Here is a 24007-nt window from a genome sequence, read left to right on the forward strand (position 1 = left end):
GTCGGGAAGCTGCGCAGCTCCTCGCGCTGACCGGCAGCCGAATAGGCGCTCTGGTCCCCACCCCCTTCTCCGCGCGGCTGGGAACGGGCCGAGGGGGGAGCGGCGCGCGGCATCCTCCGCATTGTGCGAGCTGCGCGGGCACGGCGCGGAGGTGCGGCCGCGGGGCCCCCCGGAGCCTCCCGCCCCGGCGCCGCCGTTAGCCGCGAGCCGCCGAGGAGCGAGGGATGTTTTTGTGTGCAACGGCGGGCAGCGGCGGAGCCGGCGGGTGCCATCGCGGGGCGAGCGGGCGCAGCCCTGTCAGCGAGAGCGGCTGGGCGCGATGCTGAATTAGGCGCGCGCGGCCCGAGGGCGGGCAACGGTCCCCATGGCGAGCAGCCGGAGCATCGAGCTGGAGCACTTCGAGGAGCGGGACAAGAGGCAGCAGCGCGCCGGGCCGCGGCGCGGCGCATCGGGCTCGAGCGGCGGCGCGGGACCGCGGGGCAACGGGCTGATCCCCAGCCCCGCGCACAGCGCCCACTGCAGCCTTTACCGCACGCGGACGCTGCAGGCGCTCAGCTCGGAGAAGAAAGCGCGCAAAGCTCGCTTCTACCGCAACGGGGACAAGTACTTCAAGGGCTTGGTGTATGCCATCTCCAGCGACCGCTTCCGCTCCTTCGACGCTCTCCTTGCCGAGCTCACCCGCTCCCTGTCGGACAACGTGAACCTGCCCCAGGGCGTCCGCACCATCTACACCATCGACGGCAGCAAGAAGCTCTCCAGCCTGGACGAGCTGCTGGAAGGTGAGGGGCTGTGGGGGGTGTGCTGGCGCACCAAGAAGCTGAGGGAGACCACGAGCATGAGTGGGCTGCAGCTGCCTGCTGCTAAGGCCTTGCTTTGGCAGCAGAGCTCGTCTGCTTCTACCAGCAGGTGGGCTGGCAGAACGGTGGGTAAGCAGAAGGTGCTTCTCCACTTCAAGAACCACAGGGAAGTTCTTGGCTGCCCTGTAGTCATTACCATTTGTAGGGAAGAGGAATGTTTCAATTCGGTTCCCTAACTGTTATGATGCTGCCACTGGTGCCACACAGCAGCTTAAGCTTTCCCGGGTGCTGTGAAAAGGGGTGTTTATAGCTTCCCACTTAATAAAACGAACCAGCGTAAAGTCCTGCTGGTATCCATACTCTTTAAGGAAAGATAGCTACCTAAATGCAAAGACATTTAAGGAATTGAATGCTTTTCAGAATTGTCTCTTAGCTGCCTTTGATAATGGGAGTTGCTGCAGAGGTTGTGTAGACCTTAAGAATCTGAGCAGTGCTTCACTACTACTCACAATCTCACAATACCCCAAATTGGAAGGGGCCAGAAGTACTTATACTGAATGAAACATACACCTCTTCTTTGTATAAAATGATAATTGCCTCAGCAAGGAACAGATAAGCCTTTAAGTGCTTTCTACAGCTTAACTTACTGTCATGTAAGCTTGTTCTGTGGCTTCCATTTTAGCCTGCAGCATCTTTACAAGTTTGAAAGTGAAGTATTGTCATTTGTACTTTGTCATAAGCCCAAATCTGAGTATGTGAAAAGATACCTCAAGTTAAGTATACAGATACACTTTCATAGGATCATTACAGAGTTCAAACTCACCTGTGCAACTTTGCTCCAAAGTGGATTGCTGTCAGCTGTGAGGCTGCAGCTTTCCAAATGTGGTTTAATGGCACCAGATTGCATGGGCATGTTTTGTCTTTGCAGAACCAATCAAATTACTCAGCTTAAACCACAGCTGGGTGTTACTTGTACCAACTTTTTTCAGTATGCCCTGAAGAGGATACAGAGATCAGGGTTATTTGACTTTCCCCCCTTACAGCCCTCTGTCTTCCCAACTGATAATTATGGTTGGTGTGTTGGCTCAGGTGGTGAAATAATTTCTGTGGTACAATGCTCACTTGTGCATAGAGGATTTATGTGGAGTAGTAAGTGAAATATAGGCATGAATTTAATATATTAATGGCAACTGAATTTACACTGAAGAATTCCTTGATCACGATAGACACTGTATAGGTTTCAGGTTGTTTTGTTGGCTGGTGCTGCATGTTGTGTGCAGGACATGCTCTGACTTCTTTACTCTGTAGATGGAGGTTGGATGGGGGAAAAAGGATTTTTATTTCTATAGTATACTAAAAGGCAATTCTCACACATTTGAGCTGGCGACTCTCCTGAAAGGGAATCCTCAACCCCTACAAAGAGTTTTATGGAATCATTAAGGTTTGAAGAAACCTCTATTATAATCTAGTCCAATTGTCAAGCCATCACCACCCTGTCCAATAAACCATGCCCTTAAATGCCACAGCTTCATATTTCTTGACTGCCTCCACAGAGGGTGACTGTACCACATCTCTGGGTAGATGCCTCACCACTCTGAGAGAGAGTTTTTCCTAATATTCTACCTCAATCTTCTATGTGGCAACATGAGGCCAATGCCTCCTGTCCTATGCTTTGCTTGCAGAGTACACGTACCCGCAGAAGCTGTATTTTCAGTAAATGCATGTACATTCCAGTTAAGACCACTTTTCTCATGCTTTCTTGGAATGTCTCAGTATTCAACTTCAGCATTTGTAACATTGTAATGTGATGGTAAGTGCAACAATGACACTGAGGTACCACAGTTCCAGGCTGCAACAAGCAAGGGTAAACAGATGCAGCAGCCATAAACAACAGAAACAAATGGAAAAAAAAAAAAACAACCAAAACCAGCTGCTTACCCTTGGAAGTCCTCAGGTACACAGGGATCTCCAGCAAGATATTCTTGCCACCTCTGCCAACCCTTTAATGAGGTCTGGGAAGGGCTCCTAATGGTCAGTTTGGAAATGCTAAAACTAATAAATAAAAGCTGGAGTGCGGATGGTGGGGAAAGCAGATAAATGAAATCTCGGATAAACTAATGGTAAGTTGGAGTGACTTTTGGTAAGTTGGAAAAACTTCAAGTCTTAAGCATCCATGCTTTAAAAAAGACTTGCTGTGTAATCATGTAAATGCAGCTTATAGTCTCATAACTTCAGTTATTAACTTAAATGTAAGCAAAAACTGACTTCCTGTCTCTTCAAATAGTCACTGAAAGAGTGACCTTTGTCAGTGTGCTTCACTGGAAGAATAAAGCAAAGCAAATGTCACAATGAAAATGCCACTTCCTTGCTTTCTCTTTAAAATGAAAGGGAAAAGAGATTCCCGATTACTTAGTCATCTATCCACGACCAGTGCAACTGTAAGGAATCTTAAGAAAATCCTGTAACATCATAATTGAAATAGTAAATGCTCCAGTAAGCATGCAAAAATCTTTACAAGTCCAATCACGCTAAAGAAACAGGAAATGACATACATTGATGGGAAGAAATCAAACTAGTATTTAATCCATCATTCCTGAACCCTTTGCCAGCTGTGTTTTTTTGTGGTTTTTTTTTTTTTTTTTTTTTTTTTTTCTCTTAGTAGGCTTGGGAGATATATTTTTTTCTTTTTCTTGTGGTTCTCTTTTTCCAGCAGAGCAAGCTTGAACTTTTTGAATGAGTAAAGATTGGTAATGTGCTGAATCTTGAACTGCAGTAGCACAACAAATAGTTTTGTATGGTGTTTGGTAGAATTGCTTTTTTAATTTTTGGAAAGTTAAAAAATCATGCATGCCAGCTACAGGCCGAACATTCAGCCCAAACATAGCTACTTTATGTAATGCCTTATTATTTGATTAGCTTGTCTGCACATCAGTGTCACTGAAATGGTGCATGGAATCACAACAGTTGAAGTTAACTCATGTCAGCTCTCTGAATTAGGTAGAACTTGAGACCTTGGTCACGCTTACCAACCCAGAAAGATGTGTGTTAAGCTTCCTTAGACTCCAGCTCTTGGACACTGACCTATTTATCCTAGTATCTTAATTTGTTTAAAAGCTGGCAGCATCAAATTTTGTGCTGCAATACTCCAAACTGGTTGAATTGAGTCACCAATACATGTTTTTCATTTAGTCGTCTGCTGTAAAGGGAAAACAGCTAAAGGCACAGACATACTGTCAACTTCAAATATTACTGTCACAGGTTGAGTCACCTCAATAAATGTGATCTGGTCACAATTTTATTGAAACCTGACAAGCTCCATTTTAAGCATGTTGCTTTTCTTACTTGAATCTGACAGGCAAAAAGAAGAATCCATTGTTTGCAGGACCAATCCTAGGCAAATTTAATTTATAGTTCCAGTCCCTGTAGATTAGGGAACATTACATATCATGAGTTTGACAGTTTTCGTTGCTTTCTTAAGCGGGGAGGAGTGAAAAACTTCAGTGCCTGCTTCTTATCTTGTTTGAGCATAGAAATCCAGAGATAATAGATTTATCAACTGCTATGAAATTCTTCTGGTTTTGCAAGCACTTTCACTATCTGATGCTACTCTGCTTTACTTTCGAGTAGTAGATTCCATGTGGAATTTTAAAATTGCGTTAAATTAACAACAATGAAGTAATAGTTAAGTTTGTTATCTACCAAAGTTAGCAGTTAAACATTCATCTTAATCCTTTGTTGTCTTTAGAACTGTTACTTCCTTAAAGCATAACACAACGGTAGTAGAAAGAACCATGCAATTCCTCAGCACTGAAGCTTCTGTTTGACATTGATGCTGGTTATGCCCTGTCTTTGCTATCCTGTGCTTTGATGTCTTGGTGGTGAAAAACCATTGAGAATCTTGATTGTTAAGATCTGCTGTAAAGCTGGGAGAAGAATGCAACAGATTTCAATTCTGGCAAGGAAAGTCGTACTGATTTGTTAGGTGACAGGGACTCTTTCTAGATTCTTAGGTAGGAACCATAGTTAAGAGTTACTTTTTTTTTTTTTAATTACAATGCTTAATTGATACAGTCCTTTTGAAGTGTCAGTTGTTTTGTCCACACACTTGAAATCAGCATACACCTGTAAAAAAGTCTGTGTAGAAAGGTGGAGAATCAGAGACGTTTCAAAACCAGACATTGCTCCAAGTGCTTTCTGCTTTATATTATCATTGTCACTGCATATTACATAAAAAGTAACATAGTAACCTAAATTGTAAAAAGTTGTTAACTGTTTACAGGCCGATGCCTACAGACCCACACCCTGGGAGTGGGGGAAGGGGAGATGGGAAAAGGATAAGGAGTCAGGCCTAAAATCAAAACAGCAGCAGCAATCTGAGGAGGAAAGTTAATTTAATAGAAATAATATCTGAATGCAAGATAACAATATAATACAATATAATCAGAATTGAGGCTAATATATCAGATAAAATAGGAGAGAGTGCCCAAAACCAAAGGCTTTACTCTAGTGCTGAAGGCAAGACAGTTGGAGAGCACACGTGCAGAAATGAGCAGAAAGGCAAAAGGGAATGTCTTGTAACTTGAAGTTTTATCTTTCCCTCTGAAGAGAAAATGTAAATGCAAAGTCCCCTGGGGTATTTATTTGTTCTTTCTTTCTCAGAACCAGGTACCTGAAACTATCAGCAGTCCATAGAACTGGAGCATTAACTCTTTAACACCCAGTGCACTACATGACATTATGATATGGAAAATCATAAAAAAAAAAAAAAAAAAAAAAATCATGAAGCCATGACATTCCACCTCTTATTCTACATCATGCTTTATATATATATATATATATATATACATACATACACACACACACACATACATATATATACACATACATACATACAAACAATAATTAACACACATACACACACATGGAATTACTGACTGCACTTCCCCAACATCAAATTCCCTTGTGGCACACACTGAACGTGCCCATTTTTCCCTATGTCAGTCACTAAGTAGACCCAGGCCCCTGGGCAAAAACATCTCTGCAGAAAGGTTTGCCCTTTCCAGAAGCTGGAAGGACCCAAGACGCTTTCCCCAGAACGCTCTCTACATGTACTGCAGGAATCTTTTCCCCCCTCTACAGTATGTGGGGACCTGGACTGGGTAGAACCATCCCAATTGATAAACACTTGAGTACTGACCAACCAGGTGACTTCTGCCACCCGTTGCTTTTAACAGTCCATTGCATCCTTTGATAATACCAGAAGCTGGTGCATGAAGGTGATATGATAAAGCCTCTCAATGCCAAGTAATTACAAGAGAGTTCTTGAACCAAGTCCCATTATCTGACTAGATTAGGTCAAGAAGATACTGTCTTGTCCGGGCAAGTACATGGTAACAACAATTAAGCAATTATTTGTAACCTGTTTCAGAAGGTATAATTACCTTCCCACACTAGAGTCAAAAGAGCCAGGAAATCTCTAACAAGAGTAACAAAGAAAAAATAAAATGGAAGAATAAGAATTTTAAAATTAAAAAGCACTTATTCTTGAGTTTATGTTCAAATTGCAGTGGTCCCACAGTCCTGAGGCAATGGGTTATTGATGCAAAATACTGATATAATTGCTATTTCCAAGCAAAATAAGATAGTTCCACCATTGTAAATCAACTAGTTTCCACAAGAAAAGCATAATCTACCTATGTGTTTACTTACTGCGGAGGAAGCAAGTGGTATTAGGTAGGGATTATACCAAGATCCCTCAACTCTTTTCCTGAAGCTTTTCAGAAAGCTTGAGTTGAGGCCAGAAGATGTTCAGAGGTCCCTTTCAACTTGAGCAGCTCTGCATACTAAGAAACCTTGTAGGAAGCTGTTACCTGCACCTTCTGGCTAAATGAACTCAGAAGAGAATTAGAAGCAGTCATCTATTAAAATTCTTCTCATCATACCAGGTTTTAAACAGTGCAAGGGGAACATAAATGCTTTATACAACAAATGCTGGTAATGTATACAGGGCTACTGGAGGTAACATGAAAATACTGTAAGAAATTTATGAGGAAATTCTGTAAAAGAAAGGGAGCAAAAAAGATCTAAATGAAATGCAATCCTCCATAAAAGGGTTGGTTTTATTTTTAGATTCAGTCTTTTCATACATGCTGTAAATACACTCAACTTTATGTCAGAGTACAAGGAGGATGCTTTGTCATGGTCCTTAAGTTGGAGGGTTAGTCGTTTTAACAACTGCCACACTAAACTAAAAAAGTAACTTATGATACTCTTGAAGCTAATGAGTTCCACCAAAAGAAGGAGGATATGAAATGGCTATGAAGTGCACCTAAAACACTGATTTGTCCTACGTGCTTCAAAGTGGAACATGCTTTAAAAATGTTGAGAACAATGTGGTTTTGGCATGTTGTTTTTTTTTTTTTTTTCCCCTCTGTAGATATGCTATTTCTTCTGTCAGCTCTGTCATTCTTTGTCATGCAGTGTGTCATTTAAAACACCATGCTCTAAATGAAGTTCAGAAGATAATAACGCTTGTTAACATTTCGCAAAATCTAAACAGAAAAGCTTGTTCAGGAACTTCGGTTTCACATACCCTAACTCAGGATTTTCTGGTGTTACATATTTCTTTCTTACATACCCTGCTACATGGTATATCCACCTTCACTTAACGTGGAGGTTTTATCCTAATGCTAAGGGAAATGAAACATCTGCATGTCTTTTATTAACAGACTGTTTTTAAGGACAATATGTCTGAATGTTTCTCTGCTGTTCTTATAAATGCCTTGAAGTTGGCTTCAGCTCTTAAAACTTGTGCCATGAAGAACCTTGAGCTGTAAGGCAGCTGTATTTCCTCAAAAACTACATTTTTGGAAGTGATGTATGCTTGCGGTACTAAATACCAAGATACATTTCTTTTGCTATGCATACCTAAAGTTGTATGGCTGAATTTTGGAGAATTTGTTTATACTCCAATTCTTCACTCATGCAATTTTGTTTTGAGAGAAGCCAAATACCTTCCCAATAATAGTATTATCAAATAAGCAGATAGTTAAAGAACTGTTTCCTTAGATCAGTTTTTGAGTAGACTAAACAGTATTTCAACTACTAATTATCTATGGCTATTTATTAGTCAGATTGATCAATATGATCTTGTTTTCACCATGGTGGGAGAGTGGTGAATGTTTAGTTCAGTTAGTGCTCTCAGTAACCAAAATCCTGCAGTGTGCTTGAACATGCTGCCAACATGTGGGTCTTCATGACTAGTGTACCTGACTACTAATGCAGAACAGGTAAATTACTAAGAGGCAGTTAGTGTTCCTTCAATAATAGGCAATATTTCATGTCTTGTATTTGGGTTTTTTTTTTTCAGTTTTAATAAGACGTAGAGAATCAGTAAACTTACTCCATTTGTTGATTATATTTTGACTCAAAATGTCAACAGATGTTATTCATTTTATGCTAGCATATGGCCCATTTGAGGAATTTCTGGTGGTAGCAGGATTTCTTCCTTGAAGTGTCACTTTTAGACTGCTCTGGGTACCGTTGTGAAGTGCTGGATGGATGGCACATATGTTCTGTTGAAATTATGATGCCAACCTATAAAGAAATTTCATATTTCTGCCAAAACTGCTCTGCAGGCTGGCTAGGTTTCCTGCTGAAGAGTTTGGCTGGGTTTAGGGCCCCAGATTTTACCTGTGTTGGTGATGCTTGCTTTTTCTTTTTTCACACATAGATAATAGTGTTAATAGTGTTTTTACTTCATTAGTCTATACTTCACATCTTTACCTGTAAATTCCTGCTTAGTACTGGTAACTTCACAATCTGGTGGAAGAAGTAGGGAGCTGTCTGACTCTTGTTCATGTTTTATGTCAGTGACACTCATTAACAGTAGTTTAACTGCTGTTAAGACTAGCACCTATTAACTTCAAAATGTATCAAGATGGTTTGAAGAGTAAAGCGAGCCTTCAAACCTTAAAACTGCCATTATTTAAGTCAATAATGTAAACATATGAAGTATTGTTTATGCATGCATTTGGAGTCTTGCTAACTTCCCGTATCTGGTAGATTTGCAAGTTCCTTTAAAAGCCACAGCATGATCAAAAAGCCTACTAAAGTCTCAGAAAAGGATTTCTTAGTGAGTGTAAGACTATTACACAATGGAAAGCACAGCACTAATAGCAGGGTAGCAAGGACCTACGCTGCCGCAAGAAAGACCAAGCCCAAATGCAGCAGCCATAAAACAAAGAAAAGTCTTCTTAGTCTTGGAAGGCCTCAGGTACACAGGGTCTACCCATGCTGCAATTTTGTTTGGATGTCAGCCAGCATCCAGGCAAAGAGGTTTGTTTTCCTTCCTCTGAAAAAAACAACTTGAAAGCACAGAAAATTTTACAGTGCAGATGCAGGATGGAAAGGATCTATTTTAAAGTTAAGAGACAAATGACCTTGTACAAGTTATCTTGGCTGAAAGATTGGAGTACCTTCATAAGCAACCAGCAATAACATAAAAATTCAAGAATTGTCACGTAATTCAACAAAAACTTCGCAAATCATTACACCAGATGGCAGATACTAGTGTCTTTATGATAGAACATTGTTGTTCTTTTTTTTTCTTTCCAGCTGTAAAATCATGATTTTTTTCCGTAAGCCAGCCTCAACCAGTTACCAAACAAGTCTTGAACTTTCCTTCTCTTTTTAATTTAACTGTTTCCATAATTTTATCTCATTTGCATTGTAGCAAGGACAACATATCCAAAAAGTCAAAAAATGTCAGGGATTTTGCTGATCATGCTTACTTATTGGCAAGAGACACTTAAATCCTTGCAATTGTAGATTTTTAATTATTATTATTACTTCAGGTGCCCTACCGTCATCCAAAGACACTTTATAAAACTTAATGTAAACTGTCATTTCTAGCTGCTCACCACAATACATTTCCTAGGAACCAGATACTTGCTTCTCAAATTTTTTTGGGTCCTGGCTTTCTTTAACGTAATCATTACAAGATGGAGGAGCAGCAAAGCAATCTTAGAAGTAATAACAATAGCTGCAAAAAAAGAATGAAAAGTATCTGCCTGACTTAGAAATGCCAGTGTGGTACTCGGGTAGGCAGAGGTCTCCAGACAAGACACTCATATCCACTGCCAATACTTCAGTGAGGCCTGGGAAGGGGTGCACCCTGCCTCCCCACCAGGTCCTCAATCACTGGTTCAAGATGTGACCTAGTTATTTTCCAGGCACTGCTATTTTAGTAGTCCTTGCTTCTTTCCTTCTATTTTCTCCTAGGGATTCTAGAAGTTGCTTAACCACAAAACCCCCTCCTGATAAAATTAGAAAGAAGTTTAAAATCTGTGGAGTAATTCTCCATTTACGGCTGAAAATGAATTGTAGGTTATCATGCCTTTTACCTATGATCTTGCAAACCAGAGTGCATTTGACTAAGCAGTTACCATCACCTACCATTTTCTATCTGTAACATATTCCCACCCCATAGCAATCCAGACAAGAAAATCCCCAGTACCATTCAAGCGTCACAGTTTAGAGCCTGCTGCTTTTGATAAATTCACCAGCAAAGACAATAGCTCAGCTAGTACCTTCCGGACAGAACAGAGGTTGCTAGGAAGTCAACAGGGGAGGTAACTTTCTCCAGAGACCTGAGGAAGTAGAAGCTTAAGTTGACAGAGGTAGAACTGATACAGATGCTCTGAAAGATACATCGGGATGCATTGGGAAGGGAAACAAGGCACAGATCTTTCTCACACAACATGCTTCTTCCATCTTTGCAGAAGCAGCTACCTTGTGCTATTGCCTAAGTGCTGCTGTTTGAGAGGAACAACTGACACACTGTGCATTTTTGTAGTATTTACTTTCAGCTTTCCATCAGAGAAAAATTAACCCAAGGAGTAACAGTCTGCAAAGCTAAGCTCACATTTGTAAGACTTCACCATCGGAGACCTTTCTTGTTTTAAACTGTTCTTCAGAGATACATTTCTGACTTTCCAAGGAGAAGCTTGCCCTTCTTTTGTTCCTGAAGTTCTTTCAAATGACAAAATTAACAGGAAAAATAAGTATGGTGGGAACAAGTTGCCTGCTATAGATGTTACGATACCTCTTTCTGCAAATAGTCATAACCCAATGAGGACACCTCTCCTTGCACTAATTGCTTTGTAACTGCTTTGTAATGTCTGGATAAAGGTACCAAAGATAGAACAGGCACAGAACTACAATCAACTACAGTTAATCAGTACTGAGTTTACTCAACTAGCAGTCAAAATTGTATACAGGAATCTAAAATGCTATATCTTGATAGGAAGTGCAGCAATGACAGCAAAGCAACAAAGTCCAAGACTCACTCAAATACAACATGTGAGGGTACAGAAACAAAAGAAATAATTTACTTACCTTCAAAAGGCCTCAGGTACACAAGGATCTCCAGTAAAAGATACCTTTTCCTCCACTGCCTGCCCTTAAATGAGGTCTGGCTACAGTCCTTCTGGTCACTAATGAACATTGCATGCACCTGAGCTCCCCTGAGTTGGCCCTGCCTTCCCAGTAGTTGCTCAATTACTGTTTGAATGAGTGACTTAGCGTTTCAGCTACAGTGAGGTTATATGTTAAGGTTAGACACATGAAAATCTCATAAAAGGTATTTAGAGATAGAGCCAAACTTATCTATACTTGTGATTTGATTTGTAAAGTTATCTGTTGTACTGTTAAAAATGTTGGACTGATTTAAACAACAGCAGTATAAATTAAAAACAACCCCCATTTAAAAGAAAAAAAATTGGCTTTCTGAGTGTGTGTGATAATCACATGAATTAATCCCAAACAGATTTAAAATCGGTCCACGTGTTAAAGCTGCAGACAAATATTATATACAATGTTGCATTTCTACATTTAACTATCTACAAAATAAAATGAGGTAGTATTTTTACAAATGGCTTGTAAATTCTTGCAAATAGATGTGTGTTGTTGCATTGTCTACTTAGAAGGGTGGCTAAAACAACAATTCAAACAATATAAGAGTGTTCAAAAACTAATGGTGATTTTCTTAGGCTTACTCCTGAGAATACTATTCTCTAGGAAGGTTGCCTGTAGTGAACTTTATAGCTGTGATTTAATTTACCCCTACTATTTTTTTCCTTAGTTAAATATTTCATACAGTTGTATAATCAATTGGATGCCCTGTTAAGCCCACCAAATCTACAGTTGATTCTTAGAATGGCCAATATATAGAAAATCAGTCTTTATGCAGAATGTAACAAGTGATTTATTTGCAAGTAGAATATAGAAACTGTGTATGAAGTCCTGACTGTGGTAAAATATTAGAAGCTTAATTGCTAACTTAGTAAAGTAAAAACCTTCTTTATCTTTTAAAATATGACCAAAGGAAGTCAGTGCATGCATTTTTCTCTTTCGTGCTACTGTGCCATACATGCCTGCCTTGCAATGTAGTAAAACTTGTCTTTCACATAAAGACCTCAATGACCAAATTTAGTTCGTATGACTGAAAGAATAAAACACATAGTTTAAAACACTTAATGAACAATCTGCCATATGCTACAATCCTCAAGTAATTAGTCTATTCCTCTATCTGCCAGTTATAGGAAATTCTGCAATTAGTTTTGCCAGATACACTTCTTGGAAAGCTAGAACGGTTTGTGCTTCACATTAAGGCTTGGTTGAATGCAGCTGAAACAAGTTATTTGAAATTCATTCTTATAAGAGATGAATTGTTTTGTTGTTAAAAACACTTTCTATTATTTTCATCTAAAGAGGAAAACTAACATGTAAGGATCAATAATAAGAAATCTTTAATAAATGAGTATTGAAGCCAGCTCAGATCATTAGGGAGCAAACTGGTATGAACCAACAGGTTTTACACTGCTGTTATAAGTGGATAAAGATCCTTTCTTTCTCTATACTGAATGAAAGTCTTGTAACAGGATGAATTCCCCTCTTCTGAAGGTATTGCAATTTGACTAGACAGGTAGTATAGGACATGTTCTGTGACAGTGTGAGGAAGAAAATCTGTTAAGGGATCTGAAAGTTAGAATATACTAATGAGACTTCTCTATGGTAAATCTAGCAAAAGGACCCATGTTCTCTACTTCTGCTTCCTTGTGTAACTTTATTTCAAATAGGAGAACCTGCTTCTATATTTTATTTTCCAGATTTCTTAATTAAGTTTAAATCAGACTTATCTTGTAAGCATTTTATTGTGTGTGTGTTTGTTTTGTTTTGTTTTGTTTTGTTTTTTTTTGTTTTTTTTTAACCTTCAATACATAGTAACTGTGGAGATAAAAATGTGGTGTTATTTTGAGACAGGGTGTTACAGGAAAAGTCTTTTCCTGCTTTCCTATTCTCATGACAGCTGCTTATTTGTTGAGTGTTAAGGATTTTCTCTTCTCTTCTCTTCTCTTCTCATTTTTCTTTTCTTTTCGCAGCTTTTTCTGTTTGTTTTCTGAGGAGAGGGGGAAGCATTTTTTTGCTTTAATGTTAATAGTTTGAAGGGATAATTCTTAACATGCTTAGTGGTGTTCAGTTTTGAGCTGTCTTATAGTAATTATTGTGAGAATTCATTTAACTTCTACATACAGCTGCACAGGCTGTACTTCAGTGGTTACTCTGAGGTAGTGTCTTTGTGTACTGAAGTTTATTTAGAAACTTTGAGATGCTAGGGGCACTTCGTGCACTTAGAAAATTATCCTTGTGCATGGGGTGTTGTCAGGTTTATTTATACATAAAGATTATCACCAGATGTTGATTAAACTTCACCAAAGTCTTATACAAATCAACTCTTAATGAGGAGGTCAGGGACTGTCCAAAGTTTAATCCCTGGTATTGGGGACCCAGAATAATGACTACATTCTTTTTATTTGTTGTTTTTAGAGGAAATAATAGTTAGCATTCTTAAATGTCTTAAAAACCTGTGACTGTGCATATACACATTTGGAAAACAATCAAAGAGAAAAAAACCACACCAACCCCCAACCCAGAGCTACTTCCTAGGTGCACTGACAGAAATTTCAGCATGTAATAACGGAAAAACATCATCCCAAGGGTTCTATATCACACAATAAGCTAACTGCAGAGAGGAGAATAACAAAATGATTTGAGGTTTTCTTCTCTCACACAATACATACTGTCAGTCAGAATCTAATATCCTGTTCTCATCTTACATCTAGATTCTGCATCAGCAATATGAAGAAGTTTGTTCCTGTTAACTCCCTGTAAAGTAAAAAATAGATGTCTGTAAAAATGAAAACTTCTAACTTAAATGAAATCAAAAGCATACTGCTGTTGTCTGTGCAACTCCCTAGCATTTTTGATGTTAATAACAGTATTTGCATGAATGAGAACTACCAGCTTCTTTGAGATACTTTTATGTGGCAGCTCTGTGTTTAGAACTAGAGAGCTCATTAGAAATTGTTCAGAAAATAACAATAGACATTCCAAATCAAGTACTAGCAGATGTAGAGCTATTTCAGCCTAACAGGGCACATTAATGAAATGTCTCTGGAGGCTCCGGCTATTGAAAAAATGCTGTTGACCCATGTAGAATTGTAAGGTAATTCAGTTCGGAAGGGACCTCTTAAAGATCATCAAATCCAGCATGTTGCTCAAAACCAGTCTGATTAAATCAGATTACCTAAGCCTTGTTGCAACTTAGCATGTGGTTCTGTGGTACTGCAGCCTTCTCAGCCACCACAGTTCTTTCTAAGCTGAGCATCTGTAGATTGGTTTCATTTGCTTGTTTTTTTTTATTTATGTGTGTTTACCACCACCACCAATGTACATGCAGCTGCATGGATATTCTATTCCAGGAGCTTGTGGGCTGACAACAGCTTATTTTCCTTTGTTTACTTTTTGGAAGAAGAGATCTTTCTGTCTATATTGGTTGCTGTGTTGTGCACCTTTTGATCTATGAATATAAGGAGAAACGATGGGCATGAATGCCAAAGCAGTGGCATGAAAACTTGTACCTAATTATTTCTTTGTACCTCATTGGAACATTGTACGTATGATGTTTCTGGATACAGAACTGGCTACCAAACCTTCCTGAACAAAATAGTTTATTAATTTAATTTTGTCCCGTTTTCTTTCAAATACAGCAAGCAATCTTTCAGAAAGGGCTAAAGGCATGCTATATTAGAAAGCAGTAATTAGTACAGGGGAGAAAAGAAGCTCAAAAGCATCCTCCAGAATACAGTAATTCTTAAGAGGGCTGAAGGAAGTTTACTGTCTTGCTCATAGAATTAACTTTGCAATTTTTTAAACAAAATCAGGCCTCCACATCCGGAATACTGTGTCCAGTTCTGGGCTCTACAGATAGAGAAAGACGGGAAACTTCAAGAGTATTCAGCAGAGGGCCACAGAGATGTACGGGGGCCTGGAGGAAAAGCTGAGATATCTGGGTCTGTTCAGCTTGGAGAAGACTGAGGGGAATCTTATTAATGCTTATAAAAATCTAATGGGTGGGAGCAAGTGGCTGGGGCCAGGCTCTTTCCAATGATGCCCAACAACAGAACGAGGAGCAATGGGTACAAACTGGAACATAGGAATTTCAATAAGAATATGAGAAAAAAAAATCACTTCTTCATTTTGAGAAATAGAGCATTGAAACAGGCTGTCCAGAGAGGCCATGGAATCTCCTTCTGTGGAGATATTCAAAACCCACCTGGATGCTTTCCTGTGTAACCTACTGTCGGGAACCTGCTTTAGCAAACTGTTTGGACTAGATGGTCTCCAGAGTTCTCTTCCAACCCCTACAATTCTGTGATTCTTCACGATCATGTTGCTATTCATGGAAACATCCAACATGCATGAGAAAATTAAGACTCCTTAGTTCTGCATCATGGTTTCAAGTACTTTGATGTAACAGTTTGAATTACTAACTGCTAATGAAGTGTTTTATAGTTTTTTGCTTGCCTGTTGGTTTGTATTCTCACCTTCCTTCCTGTAAGGAGGTATCAGAAACGCATGCTTTAAACTAGGAAAGAAAACAAAGTTGCCCTTTTCTTATTCCCATAGTCTCAGCCTCTTTTGTGGCCTCAGTGAAATCTGTCGCTCTAAAAAGTGTTGACTGCATTTCAACAGTGTATCCTTGGTACAAAGTCAATGTATACCTTCTCACGGTCAGGTATCTTAGGATGCTGACATTCTGCTCTCTTTCAAAAGAAATGAGAAATATTTTCAAATTCCTTGTTATTCTTTATTGTGTTTCACTGCTTAACCAGAGGTCTTTTGAAACTACTCTGAGAGCAGCGCTTGGATAGAGTTTGGCTAATTTACCAACCTTCATTTAAAATGATCAGCAGTTGGAATACAGAAAAACCACTGCTTCTGGCGTATCTGTTACTTTTTAAATTGATAAAAGTAGCTGCAAAATTAATTCCTAAATTAAGAAAATATCATCTTTTTTTTTTTTTCCCTCAGGTGAAAGTTATGTTTGTGCATCCAATGAACCATATCGGAAAGTTGATTATACCAAGAATGTCAATCCAAACTGGTGTGTGAACATAAGGACCGGGTCCACTCGATCCCTGACATCTTTGACATCCACAAAGAGTGAAGTGAAGGAGAATAAAGATTTCATTAAACCCAAATTGGTGACTGTTATCAGGAGTGGAGTAAAACCACGAAAAGCTGTAAGAATTCTGCTGAATAAGAAGACTGCTCACTCCTTTGAACAGGTCTTGACTGACATCACAGAAGCCATTAAGTTAGATTCGGGTGTAGTGAAGAGGCTTTGTACACTGGATGGAAAGCAGGTAAGAGATTGAATTGTTGTGAAAATCTAACAATTGTGAGTTACTCTAATTAACCTTGTTTTTATAACTTAAATTCTCGTTACTTTATAGGCTTTAATCTGCTTCTGAATATGGATAATTAAGTAAACTGCACATTTTTACATTTCTGTTCAAAATATCTAGGAAAAATACTAAAATTCTCTCCACTGCAAAAGAAATTGACTACTTTAAGTAAAAGAAAAAACACCTCTTCATATACGGTGTTGTGTTGCTAAACTAAGTGCTTACTGATTCTTTTCAGTAATTGAGTTTCACTTGAAATTTCGGAAAGTAAAATGTTTAAAATACACATTTTCAGAAGCAGGTTGTATTTTTAAGCTATTGCGTTGTGTCATGTGGTATATGAAAAAGATTGGTGTCCTCTTCCATTTCACTTCTGCAGTTTAATAAACAAAAATACTGGAAAGTCATCCTGGATACAGTAATTAAGATTGCTAAGGCCAAGAATTGTATCTGAAATAGTATTTCACAGGTGATGTTTTAGCTTTACTTCTAGTTTTAAAATGGCAAATACACACTGTGGAGATTAATGACACAGTAGGTCTTTTATTCTAATCCATAAATACAAAGGAGCAACCCAACAAATACCGTGCTGCACCAAGTGAAAGTAATACATTAGCTGTTGATCTATCTGGCTGGTGAATCAGCCTTTTGTGTAGCAGGGCTTTGACACCTAATGCCTTTATTTGACACTGATATGGAACTCCAACAGCTTTGTGAGTCTAGTAACGCAGAGCAACATAGGCTGCCAACTAGATCATGTTTGATACCTGATACCTGGACTGTGGTATCGTTGACTTAATATTGGGATCCTTGCTCATTCAAAAAGTATTTTTGCATATCTACGTACCTGTGTGTTTGCATGTACTACTCCTAAAAGTTTTGATCTTGTTTAAGGAGAACTGGGAACTTGTTTTCCACAAGCTTTTTATAATATTTGTGATCCTGTGGACCACTGAAGAAGCACCTTTTTCATGTTGAAAATTGCTAGATAATGTATTGCAGAAAAAGTACACTGATTGAAATAATCTGGATATGAAGTCTTTCTCTCTGGTTAGTTCCATGTACTACAGACACACTTTCTATATACTTAAAAGTTAGGAAAGAAGTACTTTTGTTCTTAGGTATTAAATAGTGAAAGAAATATGTAAATGAGAATCCTCATTCATGATATCTGTAGGCACTGTCATATGCTCTTTAATTCTTCTAATTGTTTTATATTGTGGGGTTGTTGGTTTTCTTTTCTTATGTTTTGAAATGAGATTTGTTAATGGCATTTTTTACCTGGAGAATCCTTTATAAAAATGTGCTTTGCTTTTTAAAAGTCCGGAAATGTGATTCAATCATGTTTAATTTAATTCACTTCAAAATAGCTTAGAGGATATTTATTCTACAATAATTATTTTCTCCTGCCCATGAAGTCTTCTGTTAATGTCCCATAAAAGTTATTTTATTTTCTTAGGCAAATAGTTTAAAAAGATTTGGGAAGAGTCAGAAAGACAACTGCTACAATTTGGAGACTTGGTTCAGATTCACTTATATGAATTACTGACACAGTAGAAGCTCATTAGTCTGCATTTATGTGGTAGTTGCAGTGGTGCATCAGGGAGCAATAAAATTAACCAATCGGCAGTCATACATTAAATTTCACTTATGTTGCTTGCATATTAATGTTACTCATGGTGGACAATGACTGTCTTCAGTCTACAGTCAGGACAAGTAGTCATAAGTAATGCTTCAAAATAAGGGTGTTTTCTCATTGCTACACAATCTCTCTTCCTTCCTTTGTCTGGTAACAAGACTTACATGGCAAACATAGGTATTTTCAAGCAGAACAGAGAAATTCCTACATCTTGAAGAAAGCAGCCTGCACATATCCTCACTATACATTCGTTACTACTTCATCTCCACATAAACTGTGCTTTTGGAAGAAAGAACTTCTGCTCTTCCAATTAGGCCTTGGGAAGGAGCCTTTTCTTGCACAACCACAGCACAATTATGACTTAAGGGATCATGTGATATAGCGCCCCAGGAGGAAGACCTATGACTTTAGACACCATGATAATAAAAACTGCCTTCTGTTTCTCTACACAGATAGAGACGTCTGAGAGCTGTTTGGGGGCAAACAACTATCACAAAGCAAAGGGCTGACCCCAGTTTGAGGCAAAGAGAATTTCTTTCTTTGTTTACTGCTGGTATACGTTAGAGGTTGGTGCCCAAGGACTTTGTGGGTTTTGGCAAATAAGGAGTTGCTCTGCTGCCAATTACCAATTGGTGAAAATTTCTGAGCCTATTTTCTCTAATGTGGTAATTGCTTATTCTTCTAAATCTGCAAGGGAGGCAAATCTTTTATGTCAGTCCTATTGTTGGCACAGCTTGAAAGGCAACCATTTACAAAAAAAAAAAAAAAAAAAAAAAGCACTCTGTAAATGGCTATGTTCTTATAAATGTTGCTCTTGTGATTCTCAAGGTTCTCTCCGCCCCCCACTTATTTTAACTCTGAGGAAATACCAATTATTTTCTTTTCTTTTTTTCAGAAAGGCAGTATGTTTAAGTTGTATGTGGAATTGAGGCTGAAATTCAAGAGTTTAAACACATGTAGAATTTGTATCCTTCTATTAGGGACTGTATGGTCCTCATTAACTATGGGACAATTTTGTTGATGCATATAATAAGAAATTAAAAAAAAAACAACCAGTGATCTATGAAGATACCTTGTTTTTAATTGTAAAGAGTATGATGGAAATTATGTCTACAATCTAAGTTTTGTGTACTCATCTGACTTCATTTATTTTTACTATAGCAAGGCCTGATAATAGCAACACTGACAGCAACATTCATCTCACTTTATTTTCCTTGATTACTTTGAAGGCAGACAATTATTTAGCTTTAAATTGCAAGATTTTAACATTTGGAAGGATTCCTTTTGTCACCAGATGAGTAATAAAAGGGTGATGTGATTTGGAGGATTAGCACTGGATAATCTGAAATACAGAATCTCATCTAACTAATGGCAAAACTTGCCATTTCACTTTTGTTAAGCACCTAACATTTAAAAAAAATTGATTTCCGAAACTTTTGTGATTGGTTCTAAGGAAAAATAGTTTCACGAAAGTAACCAGGCTTTTACTTTGCTGTGCTGGCTTCTGCCATTCCAGTTTTTGTCCTTCTGACATTGAGGTTTCCCTAATATATTTGTCTGAGCAGAGTGCTTTCCTTGCTTGGCTGGATTTTCCTTTCTCTGTTCTTTTCTGGAATCTGTCACTTCCCTACAGTGAAGCAAGGACAGTCACTCTGAAGCTCCCACAGTTGAGCAGTTAACCCTTCGATATCTCCAAAGACAATGGAGCATTTCTATCTTGCTTCTGAAGCTCTAGGTAACAATTCTTGCAAAGTAGAAGGTAGCAACATAACACATAGGACTTGGAAGCGTATATTATTTGCCACCAAAAAGAAAATGGAGATCTTCACTCCAAGAAGTCAGTAACTTTTCAAGATTGCATTTTATTGCAGTTTAATGGATGAAAGTCTGTAACAAGATTCAAAGGGTGGACGAGCCATCTAAACTATACTCCATTCCCAAAATATTGAGAATATACCACAGATGAAACATACTTTATTTTAAAGGCCTCTTTTTGATGGGCCAAAGATATTGGTGGATCTCTTTGAAACCAAAAGCTCTGTAATTTTCTGATTACACCTTGTATGTAAATGGGTAATTAAAAATAGCATATTATATTTTTAAGTATTCATTAGACTTATCATGCTCTTTTCTCACTATTTTTTTTTTAATTGTCTAGTGACTGTTCTGAAAACTCTCTGAAGACAAATGCTAGCATATGTTAAGTTAATTTTCTATTTGGTTTGTAGAGGTATTTCTAAGAGATCAACTGCAGCTGTTAAGGTACCCATCAGAGGGTATCCAATCTAGAGGGTAAATATTTACATCTAAAATCCAGATGAATGAAGAGGGCATTTTTGTTTTCAATTAACAAAGGCTGTCTATAGCTTTGGAAGAACTGTTGAGCTAGAGAAAAAACAAAATTTGAATGCCAGTAAACATTAAAATATTCAAGTATATACACCTGCATGCCAGAGTAGAATCCATAGAGCAAGATTTACTGTTTTAGAGTAAACCCAGTGCTAACAAACCTTATCCACCATTTGAAATAATATGTGACTTAGGGGAAGATGGTCTTATACGAAAGTTAGACTAGAATTGTTTCAGTAAGTAACCATGGAGAGATGTCTGAGTGTGGGATAAATCTCATGTGAGTGTAAGAAAAACAGAATAATTGAAGTGGCCCAGTCGTTGAGGAAATCCTGTGACAGGAAAAGAGTTCATCCATGGATACTGCAATGCAGTTTTTTTTTTTCTTGTGGATTTTTTTCCCACACTTTCAGTTGGTAGGCTCAGAACTGGAATCAGTGGTTGTTTATTGCTAGAGGGAGGGAGGAAATAGAGTACTCAAACAGAGGAGCTAATTTTGGCCTCCATCCATGGATATAGAAGTTTTCCCATCTGTGGTTACTTATGGAAGGCAGTGTTATCTGAAACTATCTCAAAATTAACTGAGCCCTGACACAGAAGCAGAGATCTGAAAAATAAACTAAATTTGAAAATGCACCTACACCATTTTTCCACCTATAGATCTTGTCAGGGAATTAACTTCATTTAATGTAGTCACACAAAGGCCACAGGTAGGTAGTATGTTACTCAGGATTTACCTCAAGTATTTACAGCTTTTACCATAATGGTCATAGGATCATTACCATTCTGAAGATAAATAAAAATGAATTAAATAGAAAGTCCAAAACAGTAAGGATTTTGCTTAGAACTATCAAAATTACAGTGCTGAAAGTATTAAGAGGTGGAAAAAATGACCATCTAACAGGTCATCTAAGATGAGCATCTTAATCTGGCAGTAAACAATCATGCTGAGAAGGCTCATTAGATTTGTTGCATCCACAAAATATTAAGGACATGCCACATGAAACAGCCACAGTCAGATGCTGAAAGACAACTTCCTTTCTGGAAAAAAAAAAAAAGTTTGGTATTTACTTGGAGAAAGGAGATATCTGAGAAGGAATCTGTGCATCCCTACTTTCTGGAAATAAAAACCCTAAAGTAGAGTGCAGATAAATGAATAACGTATACCTCCTTCCTTTCCTTCCTCCCCCAGGGATACATAATGCTAGCTTTGGGGATATGATCTAAGACTACTCAGAATGTCATGGCTGGGGTCCACTGAGTGCAGATTTAATCTTTTCCAGCAAGGTAAGGCTTAGATAAATAATCAGTAGTACCCACTGTCATCAAACTGGCAGATTAGTGAAGAGATGTTAAATTAACAGGGTATATTTGTCAAAAATAACACAAAAATCAGACCCTGATATAAAGTCACCACTTCTAAATTAGAGAATGGTAACAAAAAAAAGCTGGTATTTTAACTAAAAGCAAGCATATGTGTACTGCTAAAACTGGCATCCAACTTGCCAGTGTCTTTCTGGATCCACAGAGAGGATAAATCCTGCTGGGTTTTCTGTTTGTCTGTGCACTTCAAGAGCTGACAGCACGTAACACAAATGACAGGCTTCACAGTGTGGGGAACAATCACTGCAAAAACAGTGCTGTCACCAACAGAAACACTGAATCTTTGCTGATGTATGATTACAATAATTTCAATACTGGTTTACAGTGTGGATGTTAGAATAAATGAAGGGTATGCAGTCATTGTCTGCCATCTGCCACACTAAGAAGAAATCACATGACTTGGAAACTAAACCTTGGGAATTTGTTGTGTCCCGCTGAGCCTGGCCATTAACAGATAATTAGTCTGGTTTAAAAAAAAAATCTTTAGAATTCATTCTGCAGCTGTCATATGCTAGATTAGAACTTGTTTCACAGGTCCATTCTTACTTGGAGATCTTTAATTTTTTTTCCCTTTAGCTAAATTATCCCTTTCTTCCTTTTTTTTTTTTTTTTTTACTTCAGAAAAGAGTTCTTGAATTACCAAACCTAAATATGCAGATTTGTTTTAAGAAGCCTGCTAAACTACACTGCACTTGAAACACTACTACAAACTACACTACAACTGCATTTGAAAGAGATTTAAGACTGAATTTTCTCTGTTCCTCTTCGTAGTACCCTGTGAACAGACTTTCTAGTTTTGAGATGCGTCTTACAGGTTGTCACATTGATGGATCTGTTATACTAGCTGCTAGTTGGTTGGCTGGAATCAGATTGTCAGTCTCTTAAGTCTTCCAAAGCAGTAATACCAGAATGTTAAAATAAGGACTTTTCTTCTAGATTTATACCAGTCATTAAGAAAAATTCCATTCTCACCCATACAAAACTAACAGCAGGAAACATGGAAGAATCAGTGAGAAAGGAAAGGGAATAGTTATCTTGAATGTTTGAAATATTATTTCCCTATTGATTTGCAGTGAAACTTGAAGTGCAGTAATCTGAAGATGGGAGGAAACGTACTGTTGAAGCAGTACTGGCCAACTTCTTAAATAAGAGAGCTTTCCATTAATGCCCCTATATGCAGATTGGAATTTGTAAGCTTTGTAAAGGATGACAGCATCTTTCTCTGACAGTGAAGTTCGGCATTCTCATAGCGCCTCTGACACGAAGTCAACCACAGTCATCTTCTGTTATGGAAGCATGACATTTATGTTGCATTCTTAAATGCTTATTTGGCTCATATTGATGTTTTAGTTACTGATATATGGTACAGGGACTCTGCAGTTATGGGAAACTTTTATACTAAAATTTTTCAGATGAAAACTAAGAATATAAACAACTTGCGATCTATAGGAATAGTTAGGACTGTAGTCAGGGTTGGCATTTCTTAGTTTTGTCTGTCTGATCTCTAACCTCCAACTCATCTACTATTTTCTGTGAAGGAATTTAGTTCCAGATGAAGTTGAAATACAGGCAGGATAAATAAACAACAAAAAAATGGAGAGCCAGAATCCTCCTTGGAATTAATTTATGAAGGTGCCATCTGAGAACTTGCAGCTTCTCTTTTAAAGAAGTCAAGGGTCTGGTTGATTTAAATAAGAATTCATCTGAACAAAATTTAAACATAGATAAATATGAAGTGGGGCCTTACTTAAGAACTTCTGTTCTCCACATATTTTGCAAGGGATTATTGCAGACACTTCAAATATGCCTACATGCTTGTATGGAGAGACATCCAATGACATCTAGCTTTTGCCTGTATAGCTTGCAGACCTGGAGGTGGTCCATGTCTTGTTGCAGACTTCCTGATAATGCAACTACTTTCTATTAGCTATGTAAAGACATACTTATTCATGCAAGTATATAATGCTATTTGAGGCAGGAATTATTAAGCTTCTGTTGTGAAGAGAATCCAAATATACCATGTATAT

The 24007-nt window shown here is 38.2% G+C and overlaps 1 protein-coding gene across 4 annotated transcripts in view; it reads left to right on the forward strand.

Moving 5' to 3' along the window:
- DCLK2 (doublecortin like kinase 2) overlaps positions 1–24007 on the forward strand; it is a 79037-nt gene continuing 55030 nt past the window's right edge. For 2 of the 4 annotated variants that reach the window (XR_007376573.1, XM_048942637.1), the window contains exons 1-2: positions 3–779; positions 16233–16567. Coding sequence is in view for 2 of the 4 variants with exons in the window: in XM_048942637.1 (XP_048798594.1) it covers positions 365–779; positions 16233–16567 (750 nt within the window). In the remaining 2 variants the exon portion in view is untranslated. Of the gene's footprint in view, positions 780–16232; positions 16568–24007 lie in introns of all 4 variants that reach the window. The other 2 variants (XR_007376574.1, XM_048942638.1) reach the window with 2 other exon arrangements.

The sequence above is a fragment of the Lagopus muta genome, chromosome 4, assembly GCF_023343835.1.
Source record: "Lagopus muta isolate bLagMut1 chromosome 4, bLagMut1 primary, whole genome shotgun sequence".
NCBI classification, from domain to species: Eukaryota; Metazoa; Chordata; class Aves; order Galliformes; family Phasianidae; genus Lagopus; species Lagopus muta.